Genomic DNA, 15,170 nt, shown 5'->3' with positions numbered 1-15,170 from the left:
GTAATATTGTTGTTTTGTTACTAGCATCTTGCAGTGCAGGGCCTTGAGTTAGTGTTTACTGAGTTGTTTTTTTGCATTCTCTAAGGACTTGTAAACCTCCTTGTCACTTGGGTCGCGTTTGTGAGTAGTTTCTAGGTATATAATACTATCTAGGATCTGTTTGTGCTTCAGGTTTTGCAGTCTAACCAGACGGGCCTTATGTTTGAGAAATTCTCCGCAAACGACACATTTGTGAGCCTCCCAGAAGGACGTGATTGAAGTATGTGAGGGGTCATTATGTGATAAGTAATCCAAGAGAGATTTCTGGATATCCGCCTTTACCTCTGGGTTCTCCAGAAGAAACTCGTCCAGCTTCCATATGTACGCTGTGGGGGGTATGTCAGGCCATTGTATATTACAAGTTAAAGGGGCATGGTCCGACCATGTTATTGGGCCTATTGAGCTTTTATTAACCATGTCCAACCCGGTTGAGTCAAAGAGAAAGTAATCTATACGAGAGTATTTGTTGTGCGGTGGTGAGAAATATGTGTAATCTTTATCTGTCGGGTGGAGTGTTCTCCAAACATCATGTAGCTGTAAATCTGCTATGGTTGTCTTGAATGATTTAATAATTTTACTGGGGCTGCTGGTTGAGCCGTTAGAAGTGTCTATACTTGCTTCAAGTGGTGTCCAATACAAGCTTTGAAATTTTTTTCATAAAGTGGTGTTGGTCTGAATTTGGTGCGTAGAGTGTAGCTAACGTCAATGGGTGATCGTAAAGCGTGCCTCTTAGGAGTAAGAACCTACCCTCTGGGTTTCTCTCTACGTGTGAAATTTTTAATGGAACAGAGTGGTGAACAAGAATACCAACCCCGCATTTTTTAGAGTTTCCTGAGGCAAATAGTTCCCTGCCCTTGCGGAAATGGGTTTCCTGTAGGAAGAGAATGTGACTGTGCAATTTACTGAGTTCTCTTAGTGCTATCGATCTCTTGCCCGGGTCATTCAGGCCCTTTGCATTGATTTGCATTGATCGTGGTGAGATTAAGGCTATGTAGACTGAACCTACGTTGTGAGAGAGTCATCTTTGTGTGAGGTGAGAGGGGAAAGGGAAAAAAAAAACAGTAGGAAAGTAAGCGTAAAAGGGAAGTAATGTATTAGAGTTGTATCCGGAGCACTCGTAAGAGAGAGAAAAAGGAAGGGGTTACCTGAGGGTATTCAGGCAACGAAGAGGAGTGAGAGACAGAATTTAAGAGTAGAGAAGAGAGAACCTCTGTGGAGAAAAGAAACAACAACTACTCGAGTCGTTAAGATATACCACTCGTGCAGAAGGAGAGGTGAAGAAGGGAAAGTAATCCTTTGGCAAGTACAATCTTTATTACATCATGAAAATTTTCCAGGGTTTAGGGAATCCCCAACCCTGGTAGTATCTTAGGCATGGCATCATGGGGAAAGGCGGGGGAGAAAGGAAAACAAATGGAGAAGAGACGGGGAAATGAGGGGGAGGGAAGGGCAAGGGAAGGAAAGGCAAGGAGGGAGGGTTGTGGAGGGAGGGAAAAGAGGAGGAAGGGGAAGGGAAGAGGGAAAGAAAAGGAGAGGGGAGGGAGGAAGTGAAAGGAGGAGGGGTGGGGGAGGGAGGAAGGGAAGGGAGGTGGGGGAGGGGGAGAGAGGAAAGTAGGGGGGAGGGGGAGTGGGAGGAGGGGAAACAGGGAAAACAAGGCAATTTGTTATATTATATTCATTAAGAAAGTGCCTAACAGTACAAAACATAAACATTTTTAAACATCAACATGGGTGCATAGAGTTTCCCGTGCCGGTGGCCCGGGCAAAGATCACATGCAAACATACAACAATAACCGCCCAACAGAAGCAGCAATTTTAAAAATATCTTTATGTCTTTTTTATTTTTTTTGTATGTCATAGGCCCGAAATGAGCACAAAGCGGGCTTGTGATAACTGTGAAAATGCTGTCAGACCATGGGCCATTATGTTCTACATGTCCCAGGGTGAAGGGACACTATTGCCCCCCAATTCAATAATACAAAAAGGATACTGGGTTGACAGGATCAAGCAGCATGACCAAATGTCACATCTGGTGGTGTATGTTGAGTCCATCCACACTGTCAGGGAGCCGAAGTGGAGGCCTCCAAATCAGCACCCCGTGGGAGCGTGTTGTCTTCCACCGAGAGGCTGGCCAAGAAGGCTTGGGCATCTGATCCAGGACGGTAAATTGCTGTTTTGTTGTTCCATGTGGCGATTATTGATACAGGAAAACCCCAACGGTATTGAATCTTGTTAGTCCTCAGCTTCGCTGTGATGGGGGTCAATTCCCTTCTCTTCAGCAAGGTAGTTGGTGAAAGGTCAGAGAAGATCTGTAAGACCTCGCCTGCATGCTGGACTGGTTGCTTGGTGCATGCACATTGGAGTATTTCTTCTTTATCTTTAAAATTTAAAAAGCGGACTATTATGTCTCTGGGAGGTGCTTTAGGAGGTGGTCTTGCCCGCAGTGCCCTGTGGGCGCATTCCAGTGGCAGATCAGGAGATGTTGGGGTGTTTTTAAGTGTGCAAAACAGGCTTTGCAAGTACCCCTCAATTGCTGGAGGGTGTATTGTTTCCGACACACCTCTGAATCTCAAGTTATTGGGATGACCCCTATTGTCCAAGTCCTCTAATTTGTCAGATAGAACTTGTATGGTTTCTGATTGCTGCTGGATTTCCAGTTGCATCTGCGTGACTGATGTATTGGCTTCAGCTTGTTTGGTCTCAGAGTGTGTCAATCTGGTGTCCAGAGAATTTATGTCTTTCCTGAGATCATTAAACATGTCACGCATTTCTTTCACTGCATTTCTAATGTCCTCTTTTGAGGAGAGGTGTTGCAAGTCCTCTCTTGTAATGTGCTGTGTAGAATGCATGTCTGTAATTTGCAGGGATGGCTGGGGTGTGTTTTGGTTGGATTCCATGCCACCTGAGGCCTCCAGGGTGTTGTGTTCAACTTGTTTTAGGTATCCACTCAGAGTGCGAACTGGTGTGCCTTTATCAATTTTATTTATGTGTTTCTTGCAAGGCATATCTGAGTAGTTCCCTGCCTGAAAGGGATATAGTTGCTGAGTCTATCTGCCTGTCTGCACTGCTGGTGTGCTGGAAGGGCTATTTATCTGTGTCTATTATATTTTTATTTTGTTGTCTTTTTCACTTTTTATTTGTATTATTATTTTATTTGTCTTATTTATTTTTTCTTTTGTTTCTTCTCTTTTTTTTTTGTTTTGTTTTTGTTCCTGCTTTGGTATCATCTTATATGGTTCCCCTCACCCCTCTCTTCTCCCCCTCATTGTGTCTGGGGGGCAATAAACTTTTAATAAGTCCAAGACTGCACCGGGGCAATGTCCAGAGGAGAGTGACAGTGGCCAGAGGGCAGCGTTGCTAACTTAGGTAGCGTTGGAGATTGCTGATAAGGCCGCCGCTTTTCCTGTTGGCTGACAAGATGGAGGACAGTGGTATGCTGCTACGCAGCGTTTTATGAAGGCAATGGAGCAGGTAAGGCTGCCCTCGGCTGAATGTAAATGCTGTTCAGGGAGCGTGATCGCAGCTCACAGGTATATTGAAATCTGGGCCCAGATTCGTGTGTGTACTGATAGCGGTGCGCGAGGAGTAAGTCTTATGTGTTGCGGCCACGTGGCTTTACGGGCGGCAGTGCTTGTTTCTCACCTAACAGCGGTAGCTGTGTTAAGACCTCCTCACACTCCGCTCCCAAGTCTGTGTGGTTCCTTAGAGCTCCAACCGGTATAGAAGGCCCCAAGCTCCGCGCTGACTGCAAGCCCCAGTAGCTCCCACTCCTATAATGAGGCAGACAGGCTAAAGTTGTAAAGACCTGTCAGGCAGGGTGATGAGCCGTGTTGTCCCTTATAGATTAGGGGAAATAGGTTAGGAGATTGCCATTTTTATCTTCTTGTACTGCCAAAGAATTCAGGAGCTTTTTCAATACACAGCCATTCGCCTGCGTGGCTAAGCTCCGCCCCTCACTCCCTGTATTTTATCCAATTATTTATTTTATTTATTATTATTTAAATTATTTCAATATTCACACATAAATAACACATGTACTAAAACAAGTAAAATTAATATTCAAATACTTTACTTTCTTATTAATGCTTTCAGAAGAAAAGGGAGAATGTATTTAGCAATGTGTTAAAGGTTCAGGATAATAATTTTTTTAAAAATAGATAAATATCAGGGAGCCATTATTTAAAAGAAAATTAAAAAAATAATATGCATTAAGCTGTCCTGAATATACTTTGGCCAATACTATTTATAGGAAGGATAATAAGTATACTAGTTGGTTCTTATTGTCCTTATCTGTTATCATAACTATAAAAATAAAAATATAACACCAAATATAAAGTTGTATTCCCTTTTGTGGAGAAACTACAGAGTTAATGGCACTTATGCTTGTTTATTTGCAAAAGCTATGGTCTAGATTCATTGAAGATCTATATTGAGATATAATTTCTAGATCAGGTCAATGTGAAAGTTGTCTTTTGTTTATTTTTTTCTGTAAGCATAGTATTGAGGTTATTGCCTTCCTTCCTCTAGTTATATTTTTGAACTGCAGTGTAACCCAGGCTCCAGAATATCCGCTCAGATGATTAGAGGCGGTACATAAATTGTATTTAGTATTGTGTGTCCCTTTAATCTCTATAGATAGATTGTAATGTGAGCAGTTTGTACTTAAGGCCAGAGAGTAATTCATGGTACCAGAGATAAGATTATTTTGTCATAAATAAATATTATGTGAAGGTCTTAACATTAATATCTGAAAATAATAATAATAAATAATAATAATAAAAAAATCAGTAACAAAGCTCCTTTAAATATTTTTCAAAACTGAGGGAGATACCTTATTGTCTTAAAAGTGTCATTTTTTGTTCTTAATTGATCATTTGTAAGAACACTACCTTTGTTGCATTTATATAAAAAATAGATATGAACAGCTCTGTATTCCTCATTTGCATTTATTTGAGAAATGTTTTTGTTTCTATTGGTTCCAGGACAGGACGATTGGGCCACATCGCGATCCAGTTTAAAAGCACCACTTCCAAGAAACTCAAGAGGGGCCTACCGAGAACACCCGTATGTTCGATATTGAAGGTCTTCTTCAATTGTGGCCTCTTCTTAAAGACAGTTAAAAGCCTATTGGCTCTACATTAACAGCAACAAACAAGTAATAGTCCATTTTTATCTTTGGGATTACTGTTTGAGGTTTCCCTGTGTACTTTCTGTATTTGCAATGACATTGATGTGACATTGGCTTTAATATCATTTTCTAACTCTGACTCAAAATACTTGCGGAATCATGTTGTTTATAGTCCATTAAGCAGGATAATGTCTTCTTGGTTGTTATTCAGTTTGGTGTGTAACTTTCTACAAAAGCATGAAAGTGTTAAAGCTCCTAAAAATCAACATGCATACAAATCATGGAAAGCCTGGACTTCATGTGTAGGATTGCTAATCTATTGTAATATGATTTTTGAACATACAATTAAAGTGTAGATAACATGTTTTAAATTGGCTTTTTAATATTTATGTAAGAAAGAAAAAAATGTTCAGTATTAAGTTTGTAAATGTAATTTTAAATGCTGTATTAATGGGGTTGGACACATCAGCTACTATATGTATGTAGCTAACTGAATTTGTTCAGTGTTTTAATCTGTATTTGTTAAAAATTTATCATATAAAGTTCAATGTGTAATCTTATCTAAATAGGAAATCATAATTTGTCAAATATGTTTGCCATAATTTGTCAATAAAGCTGAAAGATTTTGGAAGAAACTAAATTTGCAATTACTTGCTTTTAAGTTCTAAATGCCTGCTTTATTTCCTTTTTCTAGGGATACCTAAAATGTTACCTTTAAAATTACAAAATGAACCCAAGTTTGTTTTAAGTATCTTGTGTAATATTCTAAAAGCTGTATTAATAACTTTTGCTTGTTAAATAATTTAAACGTTAACAACTAAACTGTTATATGAATTACGGTTAGAAATCACTAATGTACGGCATGTTAATGGGGAACTGACCTATTACTTTAAATGGCTTCTAAACTTCACTCTAAGTTTCATCTTGCTAAACCAAAACTCTTATTGACTTGTTTGCACTACTAGCATGTCTCCCGTGAGAATGTAACGGAGTTAAAAGAGGTAAGATTCCTACTTACCAACATTAGAATGTCCTTATGCATAAATATTCAACCTTTGAGTAATCTAAACATTAAATATCCTATTTTACATGTAAGCATTGCATAGGCTCACATTCTGGTGTTGGCTGCATCTGCATAATAATTATATTTACAAAAATAATAATCAGTGTCACTGCCCAGCTGTTGCTCTTTAATTTCAACTTCAAAAACTTTATTTGTAATTTTCAGTGCTAAATATCACCAACCTTGAAAGCAGTTTAGAGGGCTGATATTTCTTTTGAGACTATCAGACTTGATGGCTGATGATTATTAATGGAAAAGTGTCGCAGGACTCAAAGGATGACTTAACCATAAACAGGTAACACTAATAGTAACTCTGTAATTTTCATGCAATAAATGTTAAATATTATCAGTTATTAAGCTACTTATAGTTAAAAAAGTAAACCTACAAGAACATAACAAGTAGGAATATAGGCCTTTAAACAAATAATTAATATTAACTAGTGACAACAAAATTATTCTACAAGGTATAAACATCAAGCAACTAAACAGATCTAAAATTAAACATAATCGTAATGCAACGCTTACTAACGCCATCATTATAATAATTTGTGGAAATGGAAGCATGAAGTAGGTCTACCAAAATGAATTATAGTTCAAATATTTCTTTGTGTTGAATAATAAGATGTTGGCTTTTTGACACTGTGATTGGTTTACTTTTTTGATGAGAATGATGAATATACATTTTTATTTTATTTTTTTACATATGAATTTGTTGCAAGTGGAGTTGCATGCTAAGATCTCTAAAGCCATAGAGATGACATTTAACACCATTTGATGTTATGACTGAGCATTTATAGACTGAAAGGACTGTGTTGGTAAGTAAATGGTCTTTGTTCTGTTTCAGATATTCTCCTTGTGGGCTTTGGCCAAAATGGATGAATATACTTGTATGTTTCCAGGTAAGAAAACCTTCATTATTTTGTTTTGAGAATCTTGACAGCTATTAAGTTTATGTATGTGCCATAATTCAAAGTCCAAAATTTAACTTTGTGCCACCCCAAAAAAAGATTATACTAAAATTTAAGTTTGCACATGCTGACAAATGAAGAGGTACTGGGTAAGGTGATCTAGTCTTATAACAGTTACTGTTGCATACATCAGATGACACTTCCAGTTATTCACCCAGTTTATTCTCATTATGTCCATTGTGAGCACATAAACCAGGTTTCCTTGAAGACATTAAGGAACAGTAATATCAAAGTTAATCTTTCCTGATTCAGACAGAACATTTGATTTTAAACAACTCACTTTTATTTATTTGATCTACTTTGTTCTGTTCTTTTGGTATCCTTTGCTGAAAAGGACACATAGGTATGCTCAGGAGCAGAAATGCACTACTATTAGTTTATTGCTGCTCCTTCAACAAATGATACAAGAGAATGAAGCAAACATGTGTATATAATTAATTGGAAGTTGATTAAAATTAAAAGTTCTATCTGAGTCATGAAAAAAAAATATCTCATGCCCCTTTAAATATTGACAATTTTTTTTTTTGCTTTATTTTTTTGTTTTAAGAATATTTATAATTTATATATAGTATATCATAGTTTAACAATCAAGTTAAAATTATCTTCAGAACCACATTGTCTTGTTTCTGAGTGCATATGCTTCTGGTAACAAATTTACCTTAGTCTCTTGGTCTTCTTAGCTAAAACACCATGAGGGCATAGTTTAATAAAGTCAGGAAACTGATTTTGTTGTGAACACTATGGGGAAGCAGTGGGCATAACAATGCTATACAAGCAACCTGTAGAGGGAGCTTTAAAGTGCAGTAACTTTAGCCACTTTATGGTAAGCTTAGTTAATAAACAACTGTATAGCTAGAATCACTGTTTAATAAAGAAGTTTGTTTGAACATTAACTGAGAGTGCATACATCTTTGGATGGGAGGTATTTAAATAGTGTTTGCTAATAGTTGATTGTCTTTGCTGAAAAGGACACATAGGTATGCTCAGGAGCAGCAATGCACTACTGTTAGTTTATTGCTGTTCCTTCAACAAAGGATACAAGAGAATGAAGCAAAAATTTGTAAATAATTAATTGGAAAGCTGTTTAAAATTAAAAGTTCTATCTGAGTCATGAAAGAAAAAAAACATGTCTCATGCCCCTTTAAATATTGACAATAACATTTTTTATTTTTTATTTTTGCATTATTTTTTGTTTTAAGAATATTTATAATTTATATATAGTATATCATAGTTTAACAATCAAGTTAAAATTATCTTCAAAACTACACTGTCATGTTTCTGAGTGCATATGCTTCTGGTAACAAATGTACCTTAGTCTCATTCAGGCCCATTTATCAAGCTCCATACAGAGCTTGAAGGGCCGTGTTTCCGGCGAGTCTTCAGACTCGCCTGAAACACAACTTATGAAGCAGCGGTCACAAAGACCGCTGCTCCATAACCCTGTCCGCCTGCTCTGAGCAGGCGGACAGGAATCGCCGGAAATTGAGATTGACAACCCCGTGCTGGCGGCCAATTGGCCACGAGTCAGCAGGGGGCGGCGTTGCACCAGCAGCTCTTGTGAGCTGCTGGTGCAATGTTAAATGTGGAGAGCGTATTGTTCTCCGCATTTAGCGAGGTCTTGCGGACCTGATCCGCAGTGTCGGATCAGGTCCGCAAGCCCTTTGATAAATGGGCCTGTTGGTCTTCTTAGCTAAAACACCATGAGGCCATAGTTTAATAAAGTCAGGAAACTGATTTTTTTGTGTGAACACTATGGGGAAGCAGTGGGCATAACAATGCTATACAAGCAACCTGTAGAGGGAGCTTTAACGTGCAGTAGCTTTAGCCACTTTATGGTAAGCTTAGTTAATAAACAGCTGTATAGCTAGAATCACTGTTTAATAAAGAAGTCTGTTTAAACATTAACTGAGAGTGCATACATCTTTGGATGGGAGATATCCAAATAGTGTTTGCTAAGTAAAATTAGGCAGATTCTTGTGTGTCTGCCTGATGTCAATGGGTACTGATTTTAGCAGCCTTCTTCTACATGTTGCTTGTATAGTATTGCTACAAACAATACTGTAATAAGACATAGGCGTATTCCTGAGCCTTCGTCAGTAAGCTCTAATAAAAAGAGGCCACATTTCTACCTAGAAGTAGCAGAGACATAGGTACATTTGAATATAGAAATATATATTTGATTATACATGAAATGTGGAGGTTTCGAGTAGCTTATGGCAGTTCAGTTTGACATATGATGGATGATTGTTAAAATTAAATACAAAATTGAAAAGTCTTTTAAGATGCTTGAACCCCAAATGTTACCAAAATGATTCATCATACCTATGTATTGCAGAATAGGAACTATTTTAGATTTCTCTTTTTCGCTTTTGATTTATGATTATTAAAATAAACATTTCCAGTGTGGACCGATAAAGAAAAATATATTTTAGGTCCAGGAGAAATAAATACAAAGGCAATTTACATGGACATTACAACTGCTTGCGATTACAAGAGTTTTCTATAGTCTTGCAATAAAAAAACATACTAACTGTATGTGACAACTTTCTTACTACATTAACACATCCAGTCTGGACTTTTTACTAGAGTGAACTGTCATTTTGAAAGTATAACATGCATCATTTTCAGAATCTTTTCAATTCTGTGGAGGCAACAGATCTGTAGCAGGGATTAGCTTGTGAAGTCTTCAGTGTGCATTTACAATTCTCAGAATTGGAAATCTATATTGCAAAGTTTTTTTTACTATATATATATAGCTAAAGATTATTGCCTAGATGTACAAATGGAGTGTAAAAATATTAGCACTATTATGCATCGACATTGCTCAAATTTAAACAATATTCTGTGTTTGCACTCATAAGACAATTTTTTTTTTTTTAATGCTCAAGCAATAGTCTAGGGGACACTAACATCTGCATGTCAGATAGCATGGGTGCACCAAATCTCTTACATAATAGACTCCTGTAAAGGCAAACAGTAAAATTAATTTCAGATATTGCTTGAGTGCTCAGCCAAGTGTGTGCTAAGCTGATGGTTGGCAAATAGAACCATTCTGCACTGTACTATTAAGTAATGGTTTATTTGGATAATAAATGGTGCTAAATTTTACAGCACTTGTAATATGAGCGCAATGAGCGGTCTAATAGCGCTCTCTGTGCTATCCAATAAAATTTAAAAAAGCTATAAAAGTTACATGACTCAGATGTGTAGCTAACACTGTTGATTGAATCAGCAGACAGGACCAGCAGTGCTCTGTGGATTTTAAGTGCAACGTCTACTTTAAGCCCTTTCTGGGGATTGAATATACATTAGTGCAGGCCAATAGTTTTAATATTACATGCACTAACAAATTAATTGTTATTAATTGCATCAATTACAAATTAAACTGAAATGTTTTCACTACAATGTAACTTGTTTTTATCTATATTTTAGTATACATTGCCTTTCTGTTTGTTAAAATAAGTGTATTGTAAATTTTGAGAAAATTTCACCTGCATACAGCTGGTGACACAAATCAATGAGAGTAGCTTGTTGAAAATGCTTACATCTTTTCACGGGAATTGTAAGAGATCTTTAGACATACCCTGGAAACTCCCCTGTTCAACCCAGGGAACTGCCCAGTCCATCTCACTTTCTGAAACAGTCAGTTTTAGTTTCGCAATGAAACAAATAAAAAGTGCAATGTTATTTGTAAAAGATACACAGAAATATACAAAGTATGATAATAATTTGTTAAAGTAACACATACACTTCCAAAAAAATTAGAATTAGTAAAAGCACTGCTGGATCTAAATCTATTTGTATTAAAGTATAAAATTGAAAGTACAAAGCTTAAATGTAATAATACTGAAATAACCCAGTCTGCAGTGTAAAGTAAAATGATGCACAAAGTGTACGTGAAACATGCAGTGCTATATTGCACTAGACTTGTCTCTTCTTCATATTCGGCAATAAGAGAGATCTTGCAGTGCCGGAGAGCTCCGCCATGTTTCTTTTGAGCATTCAGTGAGTTCATCCTCTGGTGAATTCTGGACTACAATTTCTCTCCAAGCTTAAGAATACCACAATACCATTTATTCAATACGGTGAACGTTTTCAGGGTCTCCCCCGTCCTCAGACCACTTACAGTACATCATACAAACCCCATCATTTATAGCACCTTACCTCCACCGTGAGAAGCTAACGTCAGATCCTCCAGCGTCTGTGTAGTGCTACTACGCATGCGCGCCCAGAGTTAAGGAGAGCCGACAGGGACAAAACTAGAAAAGTGCAAGGATAAAAACATACAATGTTACAAATAGATAGGCGATGCATGCAACCATGTTAATATACAATACGATCATATAGGCATAAACATATGACATGATAGAGTAAGTCAATGTCGTGGGTTATATACAGCAAAGGATATTATAAGTGCAAGTTCACACCACCCGTAGGCGGTAATAGAATCATGCAACAATACAGCAACCACTCCAATTCCTAATTGAAAACCACCCTGACATACCTACTGGCCTAATAGCATAATAATACCGACAAGATAATTTCTCTAATACCCACAATATGCCCATTATCAGCTTAATAACGTGTAAACCAAACCTCATCAGAGCCCTCATTAGTCTCAAATGTGGAAAACTATTGGACCACCATTGCCTAGGGTACATGTATCGTGGTTAATAAAGGGAAAGAACAGCAAACTATGCCCTACATCTGCAACTATCACTAAATCAACCTACTGCCTACAATCATAAAGACATTAGTAATAAAAATAATTAAGTACATTGTCAAATTCAGATAGACTTTTCTACCAAAGTACTACTCTGCAACCAAACTAATAATTGTGTACCAAAATTATAATGAACCCACCAGACAATCAGTTATATACCAAGAAAATACAGCAAAGTTAAGTACATAGTAAAGACAGGGCTCAAATGACCGCTACAGGAAACATTGATAATCCAAATGTACATTCAGTCCCTTAGGATGCATAGTATCCAAATTAAAAATCCATTGGGACTCCCTCTGTAGCAGACATTTGGCCCTATCTCCACCCCTAGCACATCTGGGAATGTGGTCAATAATGATGTAACGCAAATCAGACACCCCATGCTTGTTAGTACAAAAATGTCGAGCCACTGGTTGGTCAGAATCACCAGACTTAATAGCCCTTCGAATGGCTGACCGGTGGTTCGCCATCCTAGTCCTAAGGTCATCTTGGGTCTTACCCGCATAAAACTGCCACATGGGCAATGTAGCAGGTACACAATAAATGTGGTAGTACAAGTAACCCTATGTTGAATATAGAATTTCTTATTAGACCAGGGATGTAGGAACACATTACTCTGGGTCAAGCCACCACAGGTAGTGCATCCACTACACCGGAAGCAACCCTTTTTAGTGGTACTCAACCAGGTTGTTAGCATGTAACTGTCAGCATTGTCAGGTCTCAGCAACATATCCTTTAATGATCTTCCTCGCTTAAATCCTACCATTGGTGTTTCAACTGTAGCAAATGGTAAAGAATTGTCACTGGATAAAATATCCCAATGTTCTTTCAAGATTTTAGAAAAATTTAGTTTTTCAGGTGAAAAAGTAGCAGTGAAGATCATTTTACGGTCACCCATTTCCTTATCCATCTTCTTCAGAGCCTGGTCCTGGGTCAGGGATAATGCCTCAGCAAGTGAGTGAATTAATTGTACAGAACCATAACCACGATCCTTGAATTTCTTATGCATCTCTATCAGTTGGTTCTCTTTCTTAGATTGATCCGTATTATTGCGAACCACTCTTTTAAACTGAGATTTTGGCAACGATTTCTTTAGGCTTGGTGGGGGACATCCAATAACGAGTTCCTGTCAGTTTCCTTATGATATAACGTTGTGCAGATTTTCGTTCCATTCCTAAAGATCCTCAAATCGAGAAAAGCTATGCTGTCAACGTTGTGTGTTAGTTTAAACTGTATATGCGGATTGGCATTATTCAGGTCAGTGAACCAATTCAGGAGTTCTTCAGAAGTGCCACCCCAAATGACAAACAGGTCGTCTATGTACCTCCTGTACAATTTGACCCTGTGATCATGGAAAGCATTGGTCCGTTGTTTCAAACTGAGCCATGAAGAGATTCGCGTAGGATGGGGCCACATTTGACCCCATCGCCGTACCTGATGTTTGTAAAAAGAATTCTCTTTCAAACTTGAAGTAGTTACAGCTCAAACACAAGTCAAGTAATTCCATGACCACATCCACAGGAGGACCCACATATGGATACATAAGTAGATGAATAGATACTACTGCCATACCTTGTTCGTGGGGAATGATGGTATACAAACTGGTCACATCCAATGTGACCAGAATGTCATCAATCATAAAATTTTGCCAAGGTTTCAACAGGTTGATGAGTTCGATAGAGTCCAGGAGGAATGAAGTAGTGTTCCTTACTAGAGGCTGTAGAATGGTATCCACGTAGGTGGCTAGAGGTTGTAGAATAGACCCCCGGACCGAGACAATAGGCCTACCCGGGGGTGTTGAGAAATTCTTGTGCACTTTAGGCAGTGTATAAATGACAGGTATAATGGGATAGTCAACCTGAAGGTATTCTCTTAGGGTTTTGTCGATCACCCCATGTTGTTGTAGACATTCTAAGTAAGTATCAATCCTTGTTTTAAAGGATTGCGTCGGATCCCCTGATAGATGCCTATAGGTCCCAGTATCTGATAACTGACCCAGAATCTCCTGTCTGTAGCTACAATAGTCCTGTAGGACAAGGGCTCCCCCTTTGTCCGCTTCACGTATGACCAAATCCTTATTGTTCTGTAAGCTTTTAAGTGCTTGTTGCTGATCCCTATTCAGGTTATTATGGATGTTGTCATTCTTAACATGAAGATCCTCAATCATGTCCCTCCTAACCATCCTTGAGTATGTGACAATACTCGGATTGTTGCTCTTAGGGTCAAATTTACCTTTTCTGCGTATACCCCCAGTGTCATCCTTGGAAATCCCAAAATGCTCTTTCAACCTGAAAGACCTTTGAAATTTAAAAAGGTCAACACTCATTGGCATAGATGGTTGGTATAAATTTAAGTCCCTTGTGTAGAAGTGACTCCTCAGCCACTGTTGGAGTATATGAACTTAAGTTGATAATGATATTGTTAATCTCCTCAGATGTTCATATTTGCGCCACTGCCGAGGGGGTCTCCCCCTTGTTCTGCGACCCATGGTTAGGAGGGACATGATTGAGGATCTTCATGTTAAGAATGACAACATCCGTAATAACCGGAATAGGGATTAAGGATGGTTAGGAGGGACATGATTGAGGATCTTCATGTTAAGAATGACAACATCAGTAATAACCTGAATAGGGATCAGCGACAAGCACTTAAGAGCTTACAGAACAATAAGGATGAAGCGGACAAAGGGGGAGCCCTTGTCCTATAGGACTATTGCAGCTACAGACAGGAGATTCTGGGTCAGTTGTCAGATACTGGGACCTATAGGCATCTATCAGGGTATCCCACGCAATCCTTTAAAACAAGGATTGATATTTACTTAGAATGTCTACAACAACATGGGGTGATCGACAAAACCCTAAGAGAATACCTTTAGGTTGACTATCCCATTATACCTGTCATTTATACACTGCCTAAAGTGCACAAGAATCCCTCAACACCCCCGGGTAGGCCTATTATCTCAGCCCGGGGGTCTATTCTACAACCTCTAGCCACCTACGTGGATACCATTCTACAGCCTCTAGTAAGGAACACTACTTCATTCCTCCTGGACTCTATCGAACTCATCAACCTGTTGAAAACTTGGCAACATTTTGATGACATTTTTTGATGACATTCTGGTCTCAGTTTGTATACCATCATTCCCCACGAACAAGGTATGGCAGCAGTATCTAGTCATCTACTTATGTATCCATATGTGGGTCCTCCTGTGGATGTGGTCATGGAATTACTTGACTTGTGTTTGAGCTG

At 38.3% G+C, this 15,170-nt stretch overlaps 1 protein-coding gene across 1 annotated transcript in view; it reads left to right on the top strand.

Annotated features, from left to right (window-relative positions):
• The window catches only part of KHDRBS2 (KH RNA binding domain containing, signal transduction associated 2), a 1,203,795-nt gene extending 1,198,382 nt beyond the window's left edge, over positions 1–5,413 (top strand). Inside the window, exon 9 of the mRNA XM_053710406.1 lies at positions 5,022–5,413. Within this exon, the coding sequence (XP_053566381.1) occupies positions 5,022–5,119 (98 nt within the window). The 3' untranslated portion in view covers positions 5,120–5,413. The remainder of the gene's footprint in view (positions 1–5,021) is intronic.
• The last annotated feature ends 9,757 nt before the right edge of the window (positions 5,414–15,170 follow it).

Source organism: Bombina bombina, chromosome 4 (assembly GCF_027579735.1).
Source record: "Bombina bombina isolate aBomBom1 chromosome 4, aBomBom1.pri, whole genome shotgun sequence".
In the NCBI taxonomy this organism is placed as follows: Eukaryota; Metazoa; Chordata; class Amphibia; order Anura; family Bombinatoridae; genus Bombina; species Bombina bombina.
This window is presented reverse-complemented; position numbering and strand designations above follow the sequence as displayed.